The 15,093-nt window shown below is 45.2% G+C and overlaps 1 protein-coding gene and 1 pseudogene across 1 annotated transcript; both read right to left on the reverse strand.

Annotated features, from left to right (window-relative positions):
- Positions 1 to 555: 555 nt before the first annotated feature.
- On the reverse strand, positions 556 to 3,662 carry GILP (GSH-induced LITAF domain protein). Its single transcript, XM_048698493.2, has 3 exons — positions 3,310 to 3,662; positions 1,004 to 1,130; positions 556 to 914 (listed from the first exon to the last, which is right to left on the reverse strand). The coding sequence occupies exons 1-3, from the start codon at positions 3,543 to 3,545 to the stop codon at positions 831 to 833; spliced, it is 447 nt and encodes a 148-aa protein (XP_048554450.1). The 5' UTR covers positions 3,546 to 3,662; the 3' UTR covers positions 556 to 830.
- An 8,263-nt stretch (positions 3,663 to 11,925) lies between these two features.
- On the reverse strand, positions 11,926 to 12,064 carry LOC125541937 (small nucleolar RNA Z247; annotated as a pseudogene).
- Positions 12,065 to 15,093: the final 3,029 nt, after the last annotated feature.

Raw genomic sequence — 15,093 nt, forward strand, 5'->3', positions numbered from 1 at the left:
AAATGACACTCATGGTGCTGTAAATAAAGATACAAAATTAGTGCTTCAAAAAGGTTGAAATAACGTGTTCAAGATGCTCTGAACTTGTGGAAGGATGAATGATAGAGGGATCCTGTATTCGGGCGTGTTTGGTTCGTTGCTCGACACATTGCAAAATTCAGGCATGTTTGGTTCGTATCCACACATTGCTAAATTCTTGTCACTTCCTTAGCTCTGAAGCAAATAAATTCAATCCCAGTTTTATTATATATATGTACATATTTTTGCCAAATCTTGCCACAGTTGCGATGATCATAATGCTCACCACACTTTCTTTTTGTCTTGCCACAACTTAGGAAAAAAAGTACATATAGCTATGAACCAAACATGCCCATAGTGTTCCCCCAAATGCATGAATGAGAACTTTTTATTCCAATATATGTGAGCGCAAAACATATGTGAGACCAAGCTAATCAATCCCCAAAATGTCAACAAATGTCCAGTTGCGAGGATAGCTAATCCGGCCTGGTCACACTCGTGGTATTTCCGCAGTAAATTGTCAATGTAGGCCAGTCATGATCAACAAGTCAGTGATAATAACTATTAAGGAAAATATCTAAGAGAAAGACACAAGAGAAAGAATCCCACTAGGTGGAGGGATACACATCGGTGGCAATCCAAACAGAACAAAGTCAAGCATTACCTAGCAGACAGTGGACACAAACTAAGAAACAACATGCTACATGATACAATGACAAAGTAGACATTTTATTTATGTACAGGTCACACAAGAACAACACACAGTTGGAAACTATATCATATATTCATATCAGGCAGTTCATGTGAGCGCTCTAAGCAGGCACGGCAAAGCTCGGCTCGGTCCAGCTGGTTGGGTCGATGACGATGCATGGATCGTCCTTCTTGAACTCAGCCACCTGCAGAGTTCATCAGAGGAAGAGGAGGATTACACATAGAAGCAGAAGCTCAAGAAAACAACATGCTTGACAGGGATATGATGCCAAACCATTTCTCCACAGCTGGGGCAGTAGTGCTGTTTGTGCCAGAGGCAGTCCATGGAGGGGCACAGGAAGCACACGCCCAGAAAGAATGGCATCATGCAAGCCACAACTGATGCGACGCTCGGCTTCGACCTGTTCAGTGTGCAACAAAAAAGGCTTAGCATCAATGATTTCAATTACATTTCACTATCATGGCAAGTACTGCAAGGAATACTGCGTTCACGTCCCCTCGCCTATCAATTCACACTTCCGCACGCGAAACTACAAGACTGCTTATTAGCTATCAAATATACAAGTAGGACAGACAGGCCAAACTGAACGATAACAAAATATTGTTTTTCCACAAAGATAATGAAAGAAGCTCTTTTCATGGCTATATACTGGAGTTGAGGTAGCAGTGGCTGACATCAAGCAATGTGTGGACAGATACAAGATACAAACAGAAAATGGTACTAAGCCGGACTTCTCAACACAGGATAATGCTCATTTAAGTTTGCCGGTCACCAAAATCCCTAGAGAACACACTAATGGCATCCCCAAAAGGTGTTGCAGCATTGACACTTGGAAATGCGAATAGAATAATCAAATGCTATCAGGCTACAGGTAATGTACTACTCCCTCCGTTCCGAATTACTTGTCTTAGATTTGTCTAGATATGGAGGTATCTAGTACTAAAATGAGTCTAGATACATCCGTATCTAGACAAATCCAAGACAAGTAATTCGGAACGGAGGGAGTACTTGGTAGGTCTTTGCATAACAGAGGAGAAATGCTAGATTCAGGTTTGGGTTGCTAATTAATAAAAAAAATCCTCTGAATCACGTCTTTCCAACATTTCTGCTCCTACTAGCATTCCTAAAAAATACCAACACTGTACGATACAACCCTGCCCCCCCCCCCCCCCCCCCCCCCCCCGCGGTCAAACTGCACACTGATGCAACCACAATTTCATGTATCCCTCACAATTTTACTAGCCACCATCTCTTGTCCCATTACCCACTAAAACTGGAGATAACTACAATGTTTCTATGTTTGGAGTCAGGTCTTTTGACTTTTAGCATTCAGAAATCATTCATACATTCTAGTGATAAGAGGAGCACAGGATGGCATAGAAGGTTGATGATTGCGGAGCACCCTTGTCAGGGTTTTCTTTGATGGTCATCAGGATATCTTTAGTAGAGGGAAGATCCATCTTGAGTGCCCTTGTGGACCTTTTAAGGTTAGCGGGACATCAGTGGGTACTCTATAGGAGGATACACTAGAGTGTGGACTCGAGTGAACCACCATGTGCCATTCCATTTGATCCATAGAACGAAAATCACTTCAAATCGAAGCTAGAGAAATTGCTTAATTAAGTTTTCTAGTTTTTGCACGTGTATGGCGAGGGTAATGTGCGTGCATGATGTTTGACAATGTACAACAAAACATATTGTTTTCGTTATCTTCCTTTACTGATTTTATTTGTCTCCTTTGGTATCTCGGATTGGTAGGGACGTGAAAAATAAAAAAGGCAATATTTTATATCATATTGCACCATCAACCAGGACATCAATGCAGAATATAAAAAAAAAACTGGGGCTCTAAGATGCTGGGGCAAATAAGTTGCAGAGCTGCCTAATGTTACCTATCATCAGAAAAACAGAATAAGGAAGTAAGATCTTCACACAAAATTTTGTTCACCAAATTAAACTTGGATCCATCTAAGCTAAATATTACCCAAATGGAAGTCAAAATCATAAGAGTACAAAGAATGCAGCCAGAATGAAACTCCACATTAATAAGATAGTCTCTAACTCAACTTCACAATAAGCGTCAATCCTGATGAGTCTCCCACTAATAAACTTTGAAGAGTTTGACAGAACAATCAACCCAAGAACAATTCCTCTTTCCAACCAAGGCTGCCCCGCGCGTCAAGATGAACAAGGAGCCTGATTTATAAATATAACAGCATGAAAAACACCTCAAGGATCAAGCTCCTCACATTTGAGAGCCCAGAGATCATAGAAACTACCTCTACGCCGCACTAGACTTCGAAAGAACCATCATCTCTAACTATCACCCCTATTTATCTATCATTAGAGCAACACCATTCTCCACTCTTTCACTGGAATCAAGCTAGCCCTCGGGACGCACCAAGGAATATGCCCGCGGTTAAAACTAAATTCGGTCCGATCAATCCACAAATCACAAGGATCTCATCCTCAAATCGCGCCTAAACCCCATAGAGGTCGTGTATTGCCCCAGATAACGGCGCGAGATGACAAGGGAGGGGAAACAAAAAAGGGGGGAAGGGGAAGGAGGGGTTGCTGACCGGACGGAGGTGACGGCGGCGTCGCCGCAGGACTGGCAGTGGAAGGGGGCGGGCGTGTCGCGGAACATGGTGTGCTGCAGCGGCACCCCCTTGGGCGCGCCGGCGTAGATCGCGTTCGGCGGCACCCGCCCCGCCGCGTAGGGGTCCGGCGGGTAGTAGTAGCTGCCCTGGGCCTGCGCCGGGTTGTACGGGATGCCGAGGGCCGGCTCCTCGCCGGCGGCCTTGGTCGCCGCCATGGTCGCTGCCGGCGGGCGGGGATCTGGCCGGGCGGTGCGCGGTCGCCGGTCGTGGTTGGGGGGTTCTGCCTTCTGTGCCGTGCGATGACAGACAGACGCGTCGAGGCTTGGAACGGACGGCCGGGATGATTTATACCACGTTAGGATGAAAGTCGTTTCTTCTCCGTGTTGAAAAGGTACATGCGATCGGTTCGGCCACCTTCCATGAAGGAGCCTCCCACCTTCCTTCCCCACCTCAACAATGTAACCTTTTCGAACTAGGAGTAGATTTCAACAAGGATTTCAAATAGGATTCGAACAACCGTTTAAACTATGTTCTGTGCTAAATTTTGAACCATATGTTCTTCCGCTGTTTTGGAAGTGACCTCGCGTGCGGGGGAGGCTTGGCTGCTGCGACTTCCGCGGCCACGCGATCGACGAAGGCCTATGCGATGCGGGATAATGCCACATTTTTTTAAGGCAGAGCGTGGCGTTCACTTCTGTCCAGGCGGTCGTCGACATGGGTCAAACTAGTCGAGGGCCGCGGGGAGGCGCACGCTGCATATGGTTGATTCAACATTACGACGACCGTCCTCCTTGACCCACTAGGAGTATTCCCACTCCCTCTCCACATAATTCTCTCTTGAAGCGGTCCTCTTTGGTCTCATCAGTGAAAGGTCTGCGACAAAGGGCGTAGCCCCATCATGGTTGATAAGGGTGAGTGTGACGGCGACCGGGAAGGGGGAGATTGGGGCGGGGTCACGGATGAAGTGGGGCGATGGGGGTAAGTGTGGCATGCTGGCAGCGACGAAGATGAGTGAAGATAGGGGGCCTGGGTGTGTCGGGGAAGGAGAGTAATCAAGGTTTATATACCTGTGAATGGGCGCGCTCCGACGGTAATGCTCCTTCATCTGTGAATGGGCGCGCTCCGACGGTAAACAAAATCCAGATCAAGATTACACACGCACAAGGGGATACAGGTGTGTAATGCTGGGCGTTCTTCCCTGGTGGAAAAGCGGAGGCTGCTCGCAGGGAAGACGTCAGACAAAAACTTTCCTTCCCATGTAAACGATTTACATATGAAGGCGGCTACATATTAGTGCCACAACCTCAAAATACGAAGGCTCGTGGGCTTGATATGGAGCCTCTTCTATACATTATACATGTTTAGGGGTATATGACGATTCTCCTAGAGCGACCTTTTAGACATGATTACCATACGAACGATTATATGAAGTTAATATGGCGCACAAATTGCCTATGTGCCACAAATGCTATGTGTTGTCCTTTGCGAGATAGCAATTGGTTGATGAGCGCTCCTTCGGGAGCCTCGTAATGATCACTTGCGCTGGGCGTGGCGTGCTCTCAGCCATCGACACATGTCGCACCCTGGGCACTTCATCTGGATTTTGTTTTTTCACACGCGTTTTCAACTTTTTAGATGGTTTTTTTACGTCTTTTTCAATTTTTTGGTTTTCCATCAGTCTTTCTTAGCTTTTTGACAAAAAAATCAAAACTTTTTTTGCGTGAATTTTTTTTGCTTCACTAAGAGGCACGTTTTTGCTTCCGTGAGAGGCACGACCGTGCCTCTCAGAAATGACTTCCAAAAAGGAAAAAACATGCTTCCTGTTTGTTTTTTTCGTAATTTTTTTGTCAAAACCTATTAATATGGGATTTAGTTTTAAAGATCTTGATGTGAGGAATCCAACGGTGAAAACGGTTTGAGATTTGACGCACGGTTTAAAAGATAAAACATTTTAAATAAACAAATTTATGAAGAAAGGGGAAACTCTCAGGTTGCAACAAATGATGCGCATGGAGCGCGTTACTTGTCACAACCTCGAAGGTGAAAGTAATCTTTGAAAGGAGTACTCCTCAGCTTGTGATTTTTGCCTCTGCGAGCCATTGCCTACGCGTGCAGGCTGACCCATCATTTGACACCGAGCGTTCCCTACGAGCGATTTTAGAAAGGATCGCGAAACTTCTAAGCCAAATTTTTTTCCTATTGGTTTTCCTAAAATATTTTTGTTATGTCGTGGTTTCTATTTTTTATTTTAAAATTCTTGATTTTTTAAAATTTATGAACACTTTAAACTCACGAAGTTTTGAATTTTTGAATTTGTGAACATTAGAAAATCACGTTTTTTTCTCAAATCCATGAGCTTTCTTAAAAACCTCAATTTTTTGAATTTAAAACAATTGTAATCCCTGAAATTTTTTGAATTTTGTGAGCATTTATTGAAATCCAGTGGTAATTTTTTGAATTTTTACGTCCATTTCTTGAATCCGCTATTATATTTTTGAATTCACAAATATTTTCTGAATTCACGAATATTTTTAAAATTCACTAATTTTGAATTTGTGTGAACATATTTGTATTCATAACCTTTTTTATTCGTTTATTTTTTGAAATAAAATAAACTAACAAAAAATAAATAGAAGTACTGAAAAGTAGACATGTGTTGTCACTGTCTCTAGTTGCGGTCGCTGGGCGAGGCCCATGTCGCACGGGTGCCACGAGCGGTAGCAGCATCGTCTCAAATCCGAAATCACTAATTAACGAGTACTCTTTGCAAAGATCACTCGCACTCCCAGGCTGTGACAAGTTACGCACTGCATCTGCATCACTTGTTGCAACCTGATTTTTTTTCTTTTTTCATAGATTTGTTTATTCAAAACATTTTATCTTTTAAACCATGCATCCAAATCTCGAATCATTTGCACTGTTGGATTTCTTGCGTCGAGATCTTCAAAACTAGATCCATGTTGACAGGTTTTGATAAAAAAATTCATGAAAGAACCAAACAAAAAACCCGAACCGGAAGCACTTTTATCCCTTTCGAAAAGATGTACGACTGTGCCTCTCGTGGAAGCAAATCCGTGCCTCTTGCGGAAGAAAAAATCACATTTTTTATGCAATTTTTTATTTGTATGAATGTGTTTTTCCAAAAGCTAAGAAAGACTGATGAAAAACCGAAAAGCCAAATTGTTTTGAAAAAAAATCTAAAAAGCCGAAAACACACACGGAAAAAATAATAAATAAATAAAAATCGGAGGAAGCGTCCATAGGCGACACATGACGGCGGTTGAGAGCACTCTAAGTGGCGTGCTGCTAGGCCCCCCCCCCCCCCCCCCCCCCCCCCCCAAGTGACCCTTTGGGGGCTCTTGAAGGAGCTCAAATCCTCCCAATTACTATTCGGCGTCATCTGGAGCAGTTCATGCGTATTTTGTTAACTGAAGCCTGAAGGCGTTCTGCATTGGCCGCCCCGTCTAAGGTTTGCATCGGGAGAGATCTGTTCCCAGTTTTTTTAGGTTTTTCTGGGCCTGTTTTTGTTCGGTTTTTTCTTTCTTTTTCCTTTTTCCTGTTCGTTTTATTTTTACTATTTTTTATCAAAATGCATGGATATTTTTTAAATTAGAAAATTCGTATGATGTGTCTTTTTTCAAATCCATATATTTTAATTTCGTGTTTTTTCCAAAATCGATCAACTTTTTGCAAATTAGTGATCTTTATTTTTTCAAAATCCATAATTGTTCTTTCAATCTATGATTAATTTTTCAAAATCCCACTTTTTCTCTGAATTCGTGAACTTCTTTTCAAATCAATGAACTTTTTCCTAATTCATGTTTTTTATTTAAAAATCAATGAACTTTTTTCAAACGTACAAAGTTCGTTTCAAGCTTATTTCAAATACGTATTTTTTTTCAAAATCAATTAACTTTTTTAAATCCGCAATTTTTTGTTCTCATAATCCGTGAACTTTTTCTGTTTTTACTTATAAGTTTATTTACAATGCTTGTGCTAGCAAGACTACCTGCAAATGTCTTCTTTGCTCGTTTTTGCTCCTGGACATATACTGCCGAGAGGTAGTCTTTGTATTTTGGTTGCGGGATCTTGTATATTGGCTGGAGCTGTACTACTGGACATATCAAGTTGTACTAGAAAAACATACTTTCTGGATGTTATGGTGACACACACTTCATTTCGTTGAGATAGCATTTCTCCCCCAAGTTCTCAAGTTTGGGGGTGCAGTGTTCATGAACCTTAGTACTAACTAAGTAGAATCTGGGCAACACGTTTGTCGCCAAATTTTTGCTGCTCATTGTGCGAATAGGCGAAAGCGTCTTACCCTCGATGTGAGGGGGCGCGTTGCATGTTATAGGCTGCAGGGGCGCACCTCCCTAGCAAATAGCGCATACAAGTTTGTTGGAGAAGATTACAACTTGGAGAGGAAGAGATAAAGAGATAAGAGGTTTACAAGATATTGAACTACTTATCTAACAACCTAGTCTATCTCCTGGACATCTCCTTGCGCGCCAAGTCTGGACTCCAACGTGACATGAATATGTGTTTAACACCCTCCCTTAATCACAACTTCATCAAGTTGAGATTATGTTTGAAGTCTTCAAAACTTCTTGTGGGTAAAGGTTTCGTGAATCCATCTGCTATCTGATCCTTGGAATGCACAAAACGTATGTCAAGCTTCTTCTGAGCCACTCGTTCTCTGACAAAGTGAAAATCAATTTCAATGTGCTTGGTCCTAGCATGAAACACTGGATTAGCAGACAAATATGTGGCACCCAGGTTATCACACCATAAACATGAAGTTTTAGCACTTTTTACACCAAGCTCTTTCAGCAGTGATTACACCCATATAATCTCAGCTGTAGCATTTGCCAATACTTTGTATTCTGCCTTTGTACTAGAGCGAGAGACAGTAGCCTGTTTTCTAGCACACCACGAAATTAGACTAGGACCAAAAAATACTGCAAAGCCACCAGTGGACCGTCTGTCATCCAAGCAACCTGCCCAGTCAGAATCTGAAAAGGCACTCAAAAGTGTGGATGATGACTTGCTGAAATTCAGACCAATACTCAGAGTGTTTTTGACATATCTAACTATACGCTTTGCAGTAGTCCAGTGAACTGTGGTAGGTGCATGAAGAAACTGGCATACCTTATTGACAGCAAATGGGATATCAAGCCTTGTAAGCGTTAGATATTGAAGTGCACCTACCAAACTCCTGTACCTTGTGCTGTCATTCTGACTCAAGGTCTGTCCTTCTGTAAGAGACAACTTCTCTGAACTGGACAGTGGAGTAGGTGAAGGTTTACACCCTTGCAAACCAGCCTTTTTTTACCAAATCTGTTGCATATTTTTCTTGGGAGAGATGAAGTCCATCCTCATGCTTCTTTACTTCAATCCCTAGAAAATAATGCAACTCTCCAAGATCCTTAAGAGCAAATTCTGCACTAAGATCCTTCAAAAGTCCTGTGATAGACTCATTAGATGAGCTGGTGACAATAATATCATCAACATATATGAGAACAAATATGTGAGTGTTGCATTTGTTGTAAATGAACAAGGAGGTGTCAGACTTTGAAGGAATAAAGCCAAGTGCTTGCATTTTATGACTCAGACATGAGTACCATGCTCTAGGAGCCTGTTTCAGTTCATATAATGCTTTGTCAAGTTTGCACACATTATGAGGTGCATTTTTGTTTTCGAACCCAGGAGGTTGCTTCATGTACACTTCCTCTTCCAGAACACCATGCAAAAACGCGTTCTGAACGTCTAGCTGCCTGAGACTCCAGCCCCTAGAGACAACAATTGACAAAACAAGACGGATAGTGGCAGCTTTTACAACTAGACTAAAGGTATCCTCATAATCAATGCCATACCGTTGTTTGAATCCTTTTGCTACAAGTCTCGCCTTGTAACGATCAATGGTTCCATCGGATTTCCTCTTTATCCTAAATACCCACTTGCAATCAATAAGGTTTTTACCTTGCCGTGGAGGAACCAGGTGCCATGTGTTGTTTCGTTTCAAGGCTGAGTACTCTTCTCTCATTGCTTTCTTCCAGTTTCCATCACTAAGTGCTTCTTCAAGTGTATGTGGCTCGCTTGGTTCACCTGTGGAACATACCATCCCATACTTTGTCATATGTTTATAATTTTGAGGTTGTATTACCGCTTGTTGAAGACGTCGCGACGAGTGCGACGCGGCGAGGTTGGCTGTGGCGCAGAAGATCCCGGCTGAACTGCAGGGGCTGATCCCGAGGCGGATTCAAGATCAGGCGCAACAGCCGCGTTGGGAGCAGGCGCCGGATCCTCTGTGCGTCGCGACACACCAGGAGCACGTGAAGAAGCCGCATGCGGCACAGAAGATCCTGCCTGGCCCGGCTCATCATGCGCCAATGATTGCGCCGGTTCCCCCTGGCGCCAGACGTGGGGCCCGCGTTGGTCGGACGGCGCAGATCCCTCCGCTTGTAGCAGACGGGTTGGATGGGGAAACGCCCGCCCGTGGGCCCAGGTGAGCGCGGCGCGGAGGTGGCGTCTCCTCCAGCTGCGATGGGTCGCGTGGCGTAGGCGGGTCCACCCGCTGGCGCGCGGTCGGCCGCAGTGGGAGCAGCAGAAGGCGCGGTGACCGGGGAGGATCAGCCTGACGGATCTCCAGGCGGCGATCCCGAGGTAGATTCTGCCGCCAGGTCTGCGGGAACTAATCCCAAGGAAGATTTGCTCCCCCAATCCTGGCACATGAAATATGGCCCTGTTGGGTAGATTTCTTCATCGTTTTCAGCTCCGTTTTTTTCAGCATGGCTTCCTGCATCATCATACAACTCAGGCAAAGTGGTGAGAGGGTTAGTCATAGTAGGATCATTAGAGCTATACTCTCCTAGATCAAGGCCGGTTAGGGTAGGAGGAAGAAGTAGAATTTCTTTCCGAAGTAAAGCACCGGCATTTGGATGTAGATCAGCAAAGGGGAATTTAGTTTCATCGAACACAACATCATGAGACATGTATACTCGACCGGTAGAAACATCTAGACACTTGACCCCCTTGTGTTGAGTGCTATATCCAAGAAAAACACATTGTTTTGATCGAGACATTAATTTGCGAGAGTTGTATGGTCGGAGGTTGGGCCAACAGGCGCATCCAAACACACGAAGTGATGTATAGTTTGGTTTGATATGAAGAAGCCGTTCGGTGGGTGTTTCATTATTGATCACTCGACTAGGAAGCATGTTGATGATGTGAACGGCCGTGAGGAAGGCTTCGTCCCAAAATTTTAGGGGCATGGAAGCACCGGCAAGGAGGGCCAAACCGACCTCTACTATGTGCCTATGCTTGCGTTTGGCAGATCCATTTTGTTGGTGAGCGTGGGGGCATGACACATGGTGATATATGCCAAGTGTTTGAAAGAAGGAACTGAGCTTCTCATATCCCCCCCCCCCAGTCGGATTGGACAGCAATAATTTTGCTATCAAACTTATGTTCTACAAGTGCTTGAAATTTTTTGAACACTTGAAAAACGTCATATCTTTTCTTGAGGAGATAAATCCAAAAATTTGCTGTAGTCATCAATGAAGCTAACATAATATGTGTGTCTACCCACCGAGGTAGGGGCAGGCCCCCAAACATCAGAGAAAATTAATTGCAGAGGTTGAGTAGAAACACTGGTAGATATAGGATAATGTAATTGATGACATTTTGCTCTTTGGCAAGAATCACAGATAGTTTCACTATGTCGCTCACCAACAAACGGGAGCTTATTTTTCTTAAGCAAGCGTTCAACTAAAGAAAAAGATGCATGTCCTAAACGATCGTGCCATCGTGTGGAGGAAAGCTTGGTAGCACCACAAGCTTGTTTATTTGATCTTCTAAACTCCGGAATCAACGGGTAAAGCCCTCGAACACATCTACCGCGGTAGAGTACCTTCCTCGCGGCCTTATCCTTGATCAAAAAGAAGAAAGGGTGGAATTCAATGAACACATAATTATCAATAGTGATACGATGAACGGAGAGAAGATTTTTGTTGGCCCTAGGAACATGTAGAATTTTTCTAAGGTGAATTTTGCGGGAAGGGGTACGTATAACAGAATGACCTATATGACTTATCCTCATACCTGCACCACTTGGCGTGTGGATCTGGTCCTTCCCATGATATTTCTCACGGAGGGTCACCTTCTCGAGCTCGCCCGTGAGATGGTTTGTGGCACCGTTGTCGAGATACCAGTTGGTATCCACACCATAGGATCCGTCGGCGGCGGCAGCAACCTTGTCTTCTTCATCCGAGGAAGCTTCATCTTCATCAAAGTGATACCAGCAATCCCTGGCCGAGTGGCCAGGCTTGCCGCAGATTTGACAGCGTACAGCATCGGGTCGCGACCATCCCGAGCCACCACTGCCGCTCCCGCCCCCGCCACGGCGGCCCTTGTTGTTGTTAAAGTTAGGGCGCCCGCCGCGGGAGCCGGAGTTACTGGAGCCGCCACCACCTTGCTTGCCCTTGTGTCGAGGAGGACCACGGTGACGGGATGAGTACCCGCCGCGCCCGCGGGTGGCCGCGTTTGCCGAAGACTTGAAGCCGCCACCGGTGCTATGGAACTGCGCAACACGCTGATCAAAGTTGCTCAACATGGCGTACAGCTCATCGAGAGAGACCGGCGTGACGCGGGCGTCGAGGGCAGAGACGAGGGGCTGGTAGTCCATGTCCAGCCCGTGCAGTAGGTAGGAGATCAGTTCATCATCCTGGATGGGCTTGCCGGCCGCGGCGAGTTCATCGGCCAGGCCGCGCATAGAGGCATAGTACGCGGCAACAGATTGGTTGCCCTTCTGTGCATTGATCAAAGCAGTGCGAATGTTGTTAACACGACTCAGAGATTGAGAGGAAAACATGCCTGCGAGCGCCGCCCAGAGAGCGTGCGCGGTGGTGATCGCGGTCACCGTGATCTGCACTTCTTTGGAGAGGTTGTTGAGGAGGTAGCCGAGCACTTGTTGATCCTCCTTCACCCAGATGGGATGGAGAGGGTTGGGCTCGGTCGTCTCCTTGCCTTCCTTGTCCTTGGTGACGAGGAGGCGGGCGGGTTCCGGCATGGTCCCATCGACATAGCCGAAGAGCCCGGCTCCCCTCAGTTGCGGCGTAACTTGCGTTCGCCACAGGACGTAGTTCGTCCGGGAGAGCTTCTCCGTGACTTGGCCGCTGAGGTTGGATTGAGCGGCGCTAGAGGAAGACATGGCTTGGCACTAGATGGCAGCTAGGGTTTTGGAAGAGGAGGCTCTGATTACCATGTGCGAATAGGCGAAAGCGTCTTACCCTCGATGTGAGGGGGGCGCGTTGCATGTTATAGGCTGCAGGGGTGCACCTCCCTGGCAAATAGCGCATACAAGTTTGTTGGAGAAGATTACAACTTGGAGAGGAAAAGATAAAGAGATAAGAGGTTTACAAGATATTGAACTACTTGTCTAACAACCTAGTCTATCTCCCAGGGCCGGCCCTGATGGGGGGGGGGGGGGGGGCAGGGGGGCGGCTGCCCCGGGCCCCCAATATCTTGGGGCCCCCTCCTACCTGGCCTGCATACATACGTACGTTAGTGATCTGGGCCTTGCTGGGTGAGGGGAAGAAAAATGCAAACTGGGCTTCGTGGAACCGTGCAAGTATGTGCTTTGGCAGCCTAACCGTACATTACACACGTACTATCGATCCATCCGATGGATCTAGGTTTGCGTATGGATTGCCGGCCCTCGTCTCTATCTCCACTAATCGCGATTTGTAAAGTCGCCTGAGCCACCGAGCGTTGAGCGCTGGCCGCCGCCTGCCGCCCGCCAGTGGACGCAGCAGAATGCCCACCGCGCATAGGCTACCTCGGTCCTTGCCATACACACCATCGTTGATTTCAAATAAGGTAGCTTATGTCTTAGTGATTTGGTCTTATCTTCTGCCCTAGAATTTTTCCATAAGACCTTGTGTTAAGTTTTTAATTAGTACTTGTCTCTTCTAAATTTCAGATCTACTATGTCCGATGGTGAGAAAAAAGAGATGAGAAAATTATTTGATGAGTTGATAGTATCACAGAGATCGTTGTGGATGAGAAAACTAATGCTAATTAAGAGACGATGACCATATAGAAGTCAATGTTGACATCATGGAATGTTTGAAGAAAAATCTAAGGTAATCTATAAATGTTCTTGGTAACATTTCATGTATGAAGAAAATATTTGATATACTTATTATTTCATCTATCTCTATATATACTATCTAAAAGAATGAGGTTATGTATTACGTTTGTCCTTCGTTTAACCTTTCTACGTCCTCGCGCCTGTTTTTGTTTATCTCTCTCCCATCTTTGATCCTCAACTGTCCCAATGTTTTATTAACTTATTACCATCTCTACTGTTTATAAAGAACGCAATGTTCCGTCTTAAGTTTGTCCTTAGTCCAACCTCCCTATGCCTCCTCCTTATTTTGATTTTTTTCTTTCATATTTGGTTTTTTCCACAATTTTTTTTTCTCAAAACCGCCTCAACTAACCCATGTTTTATTGACTTACTGTTTGGTAAGCTAATAAGTGTCTTCGTTGTAGTGCAAAAAAAATTATCTAGTATGCTAATAAAAGGGCCTCGGATTTTAGTTTCGCCCCGGGCCCCCGAAATCTCAGGACCGGCCCTGCTATCTCCTGGACATCTCCTTGCGCGCCAAGTCTGGACTCCAACGTGACATGAATATGTGTTTAACACTCATGAGTACGATTAACCTGGTGAAAAAAATACTATGTGTCAGTTATGACCATATATAAGCAGTTGATGGCATTTTTTTCCTTTTCATTTTGCCTAGCAGAGAAGATGTATGCTGTTGGAGCAGCAAACTGAAGTTATGAGCCTGCAAATAGTGAAATCCCCGAACTGTGCTTTGGTGATGTGTCGCTCGATACAAAATTCGCTTCTCCTAATTATCTAGGTTCAGATGACCCGACAATGTTTACCCATTTGTTTACGGGTCTAAAATTGTCTTTTGAAATAGCAAGGCCAATCTGGCACTAGGTGTTTGACAGATTTTGCAAGGATTCAGGTTATTTATTGAGTCCCCATAACTGCCACACGTGTGGTGTATCGGATAGTTGTGCCACACGCCTCGTGTGGTATGGACAGCAACCAGCCCACACACCTATGTGTGGGCAAAACAATTAATGCCCACACACATCTTTTTTTCCCTCCTGAACCCTTTCATACGCGTGCGTGTGGGCGAAGTTGATAACGTCCATACGCCCGTATGTCAGGCCCCGTACCCTTCTGGTCCCGCACGCAACGCGTGACGCCCATCGCGCGCCCGCAGTTGCCATGGTCCAGACCCTCGTCCATGTTTGTTTATCTGCAGTTGCCATGTCGCTGAACTACGGTTGCCATGTCGGACAACTGCAGTTGCCATGGTTGCTCAACTGCAATTGCCATGTATGGTCTGATCTAATGTAGTTGCCATGATTTCATAAATTTAGGAGTTGCCACATACTAACACTGGGCAGTTGAGAGAGTTGCCATGTGATCACAAGCATACTAGGGCAGTTGTCATGTAAAAAGGAAGAGTTGCCATCTGCTCACGTGCACGTTAGGGCAGTTGCCATGTACGTGCACGTTGGGGCAGTTGCCATGTACCATGCAAAAACACATGGCAACTCGGTAAAAGACAGTTGCCATCTGCTTACGTGCACACTAGGCAGTTGCCGTGTACCCTGCAAAAACACATGGCAACTCGGGTAAAAAAAGAGAGTTGCCACCTACTTATAAAGCACACT

The sequence above is a fragment of the Triticum urartu genome, chromosome 2A (assembly GCF_056163025.1).
Source record: "Triticum urartu cultivar PI428250 chromosome 2A, HENAU_Tu73, whole genome shotgun sequence".
In the NCBI taxonomy this organism is placed as follows: domain Eukaryota; kingdom Viridiplantae; phylum Streptophyta; class Magnoliopsida; order Poales; family Poaceae; genus Triticum; species Triticum urartu.

What these genes read in the sequence shown, in the direction of transcription:
- GILP (XM_048698493.2), bottom strand. Translation starts at nt 3,545, where the DNA reads ATGGCGGCGACCAAGGCCGCCGGCGAGGAGCCGGCCCTCGGCATCCCG. An exon ending in GCCGCCGTCACCTCCGTCCG is followed by an intron (nt 1,131 to 3,309) that starts GTCAGCAACCCC and finishes CACACTGAACAG; the next exon opens with GTCGAAGCCGAGCGTCGCAT. An exon ending in GCCCCAGCTGTGGAGAAATG is followed by an intron (nt 915 to 1,003) that starts GTTTGGCATCAT and finishes TGAACTCTGCAG; the next exon opens with GTGGCTGAGTTCAAGAAGGA.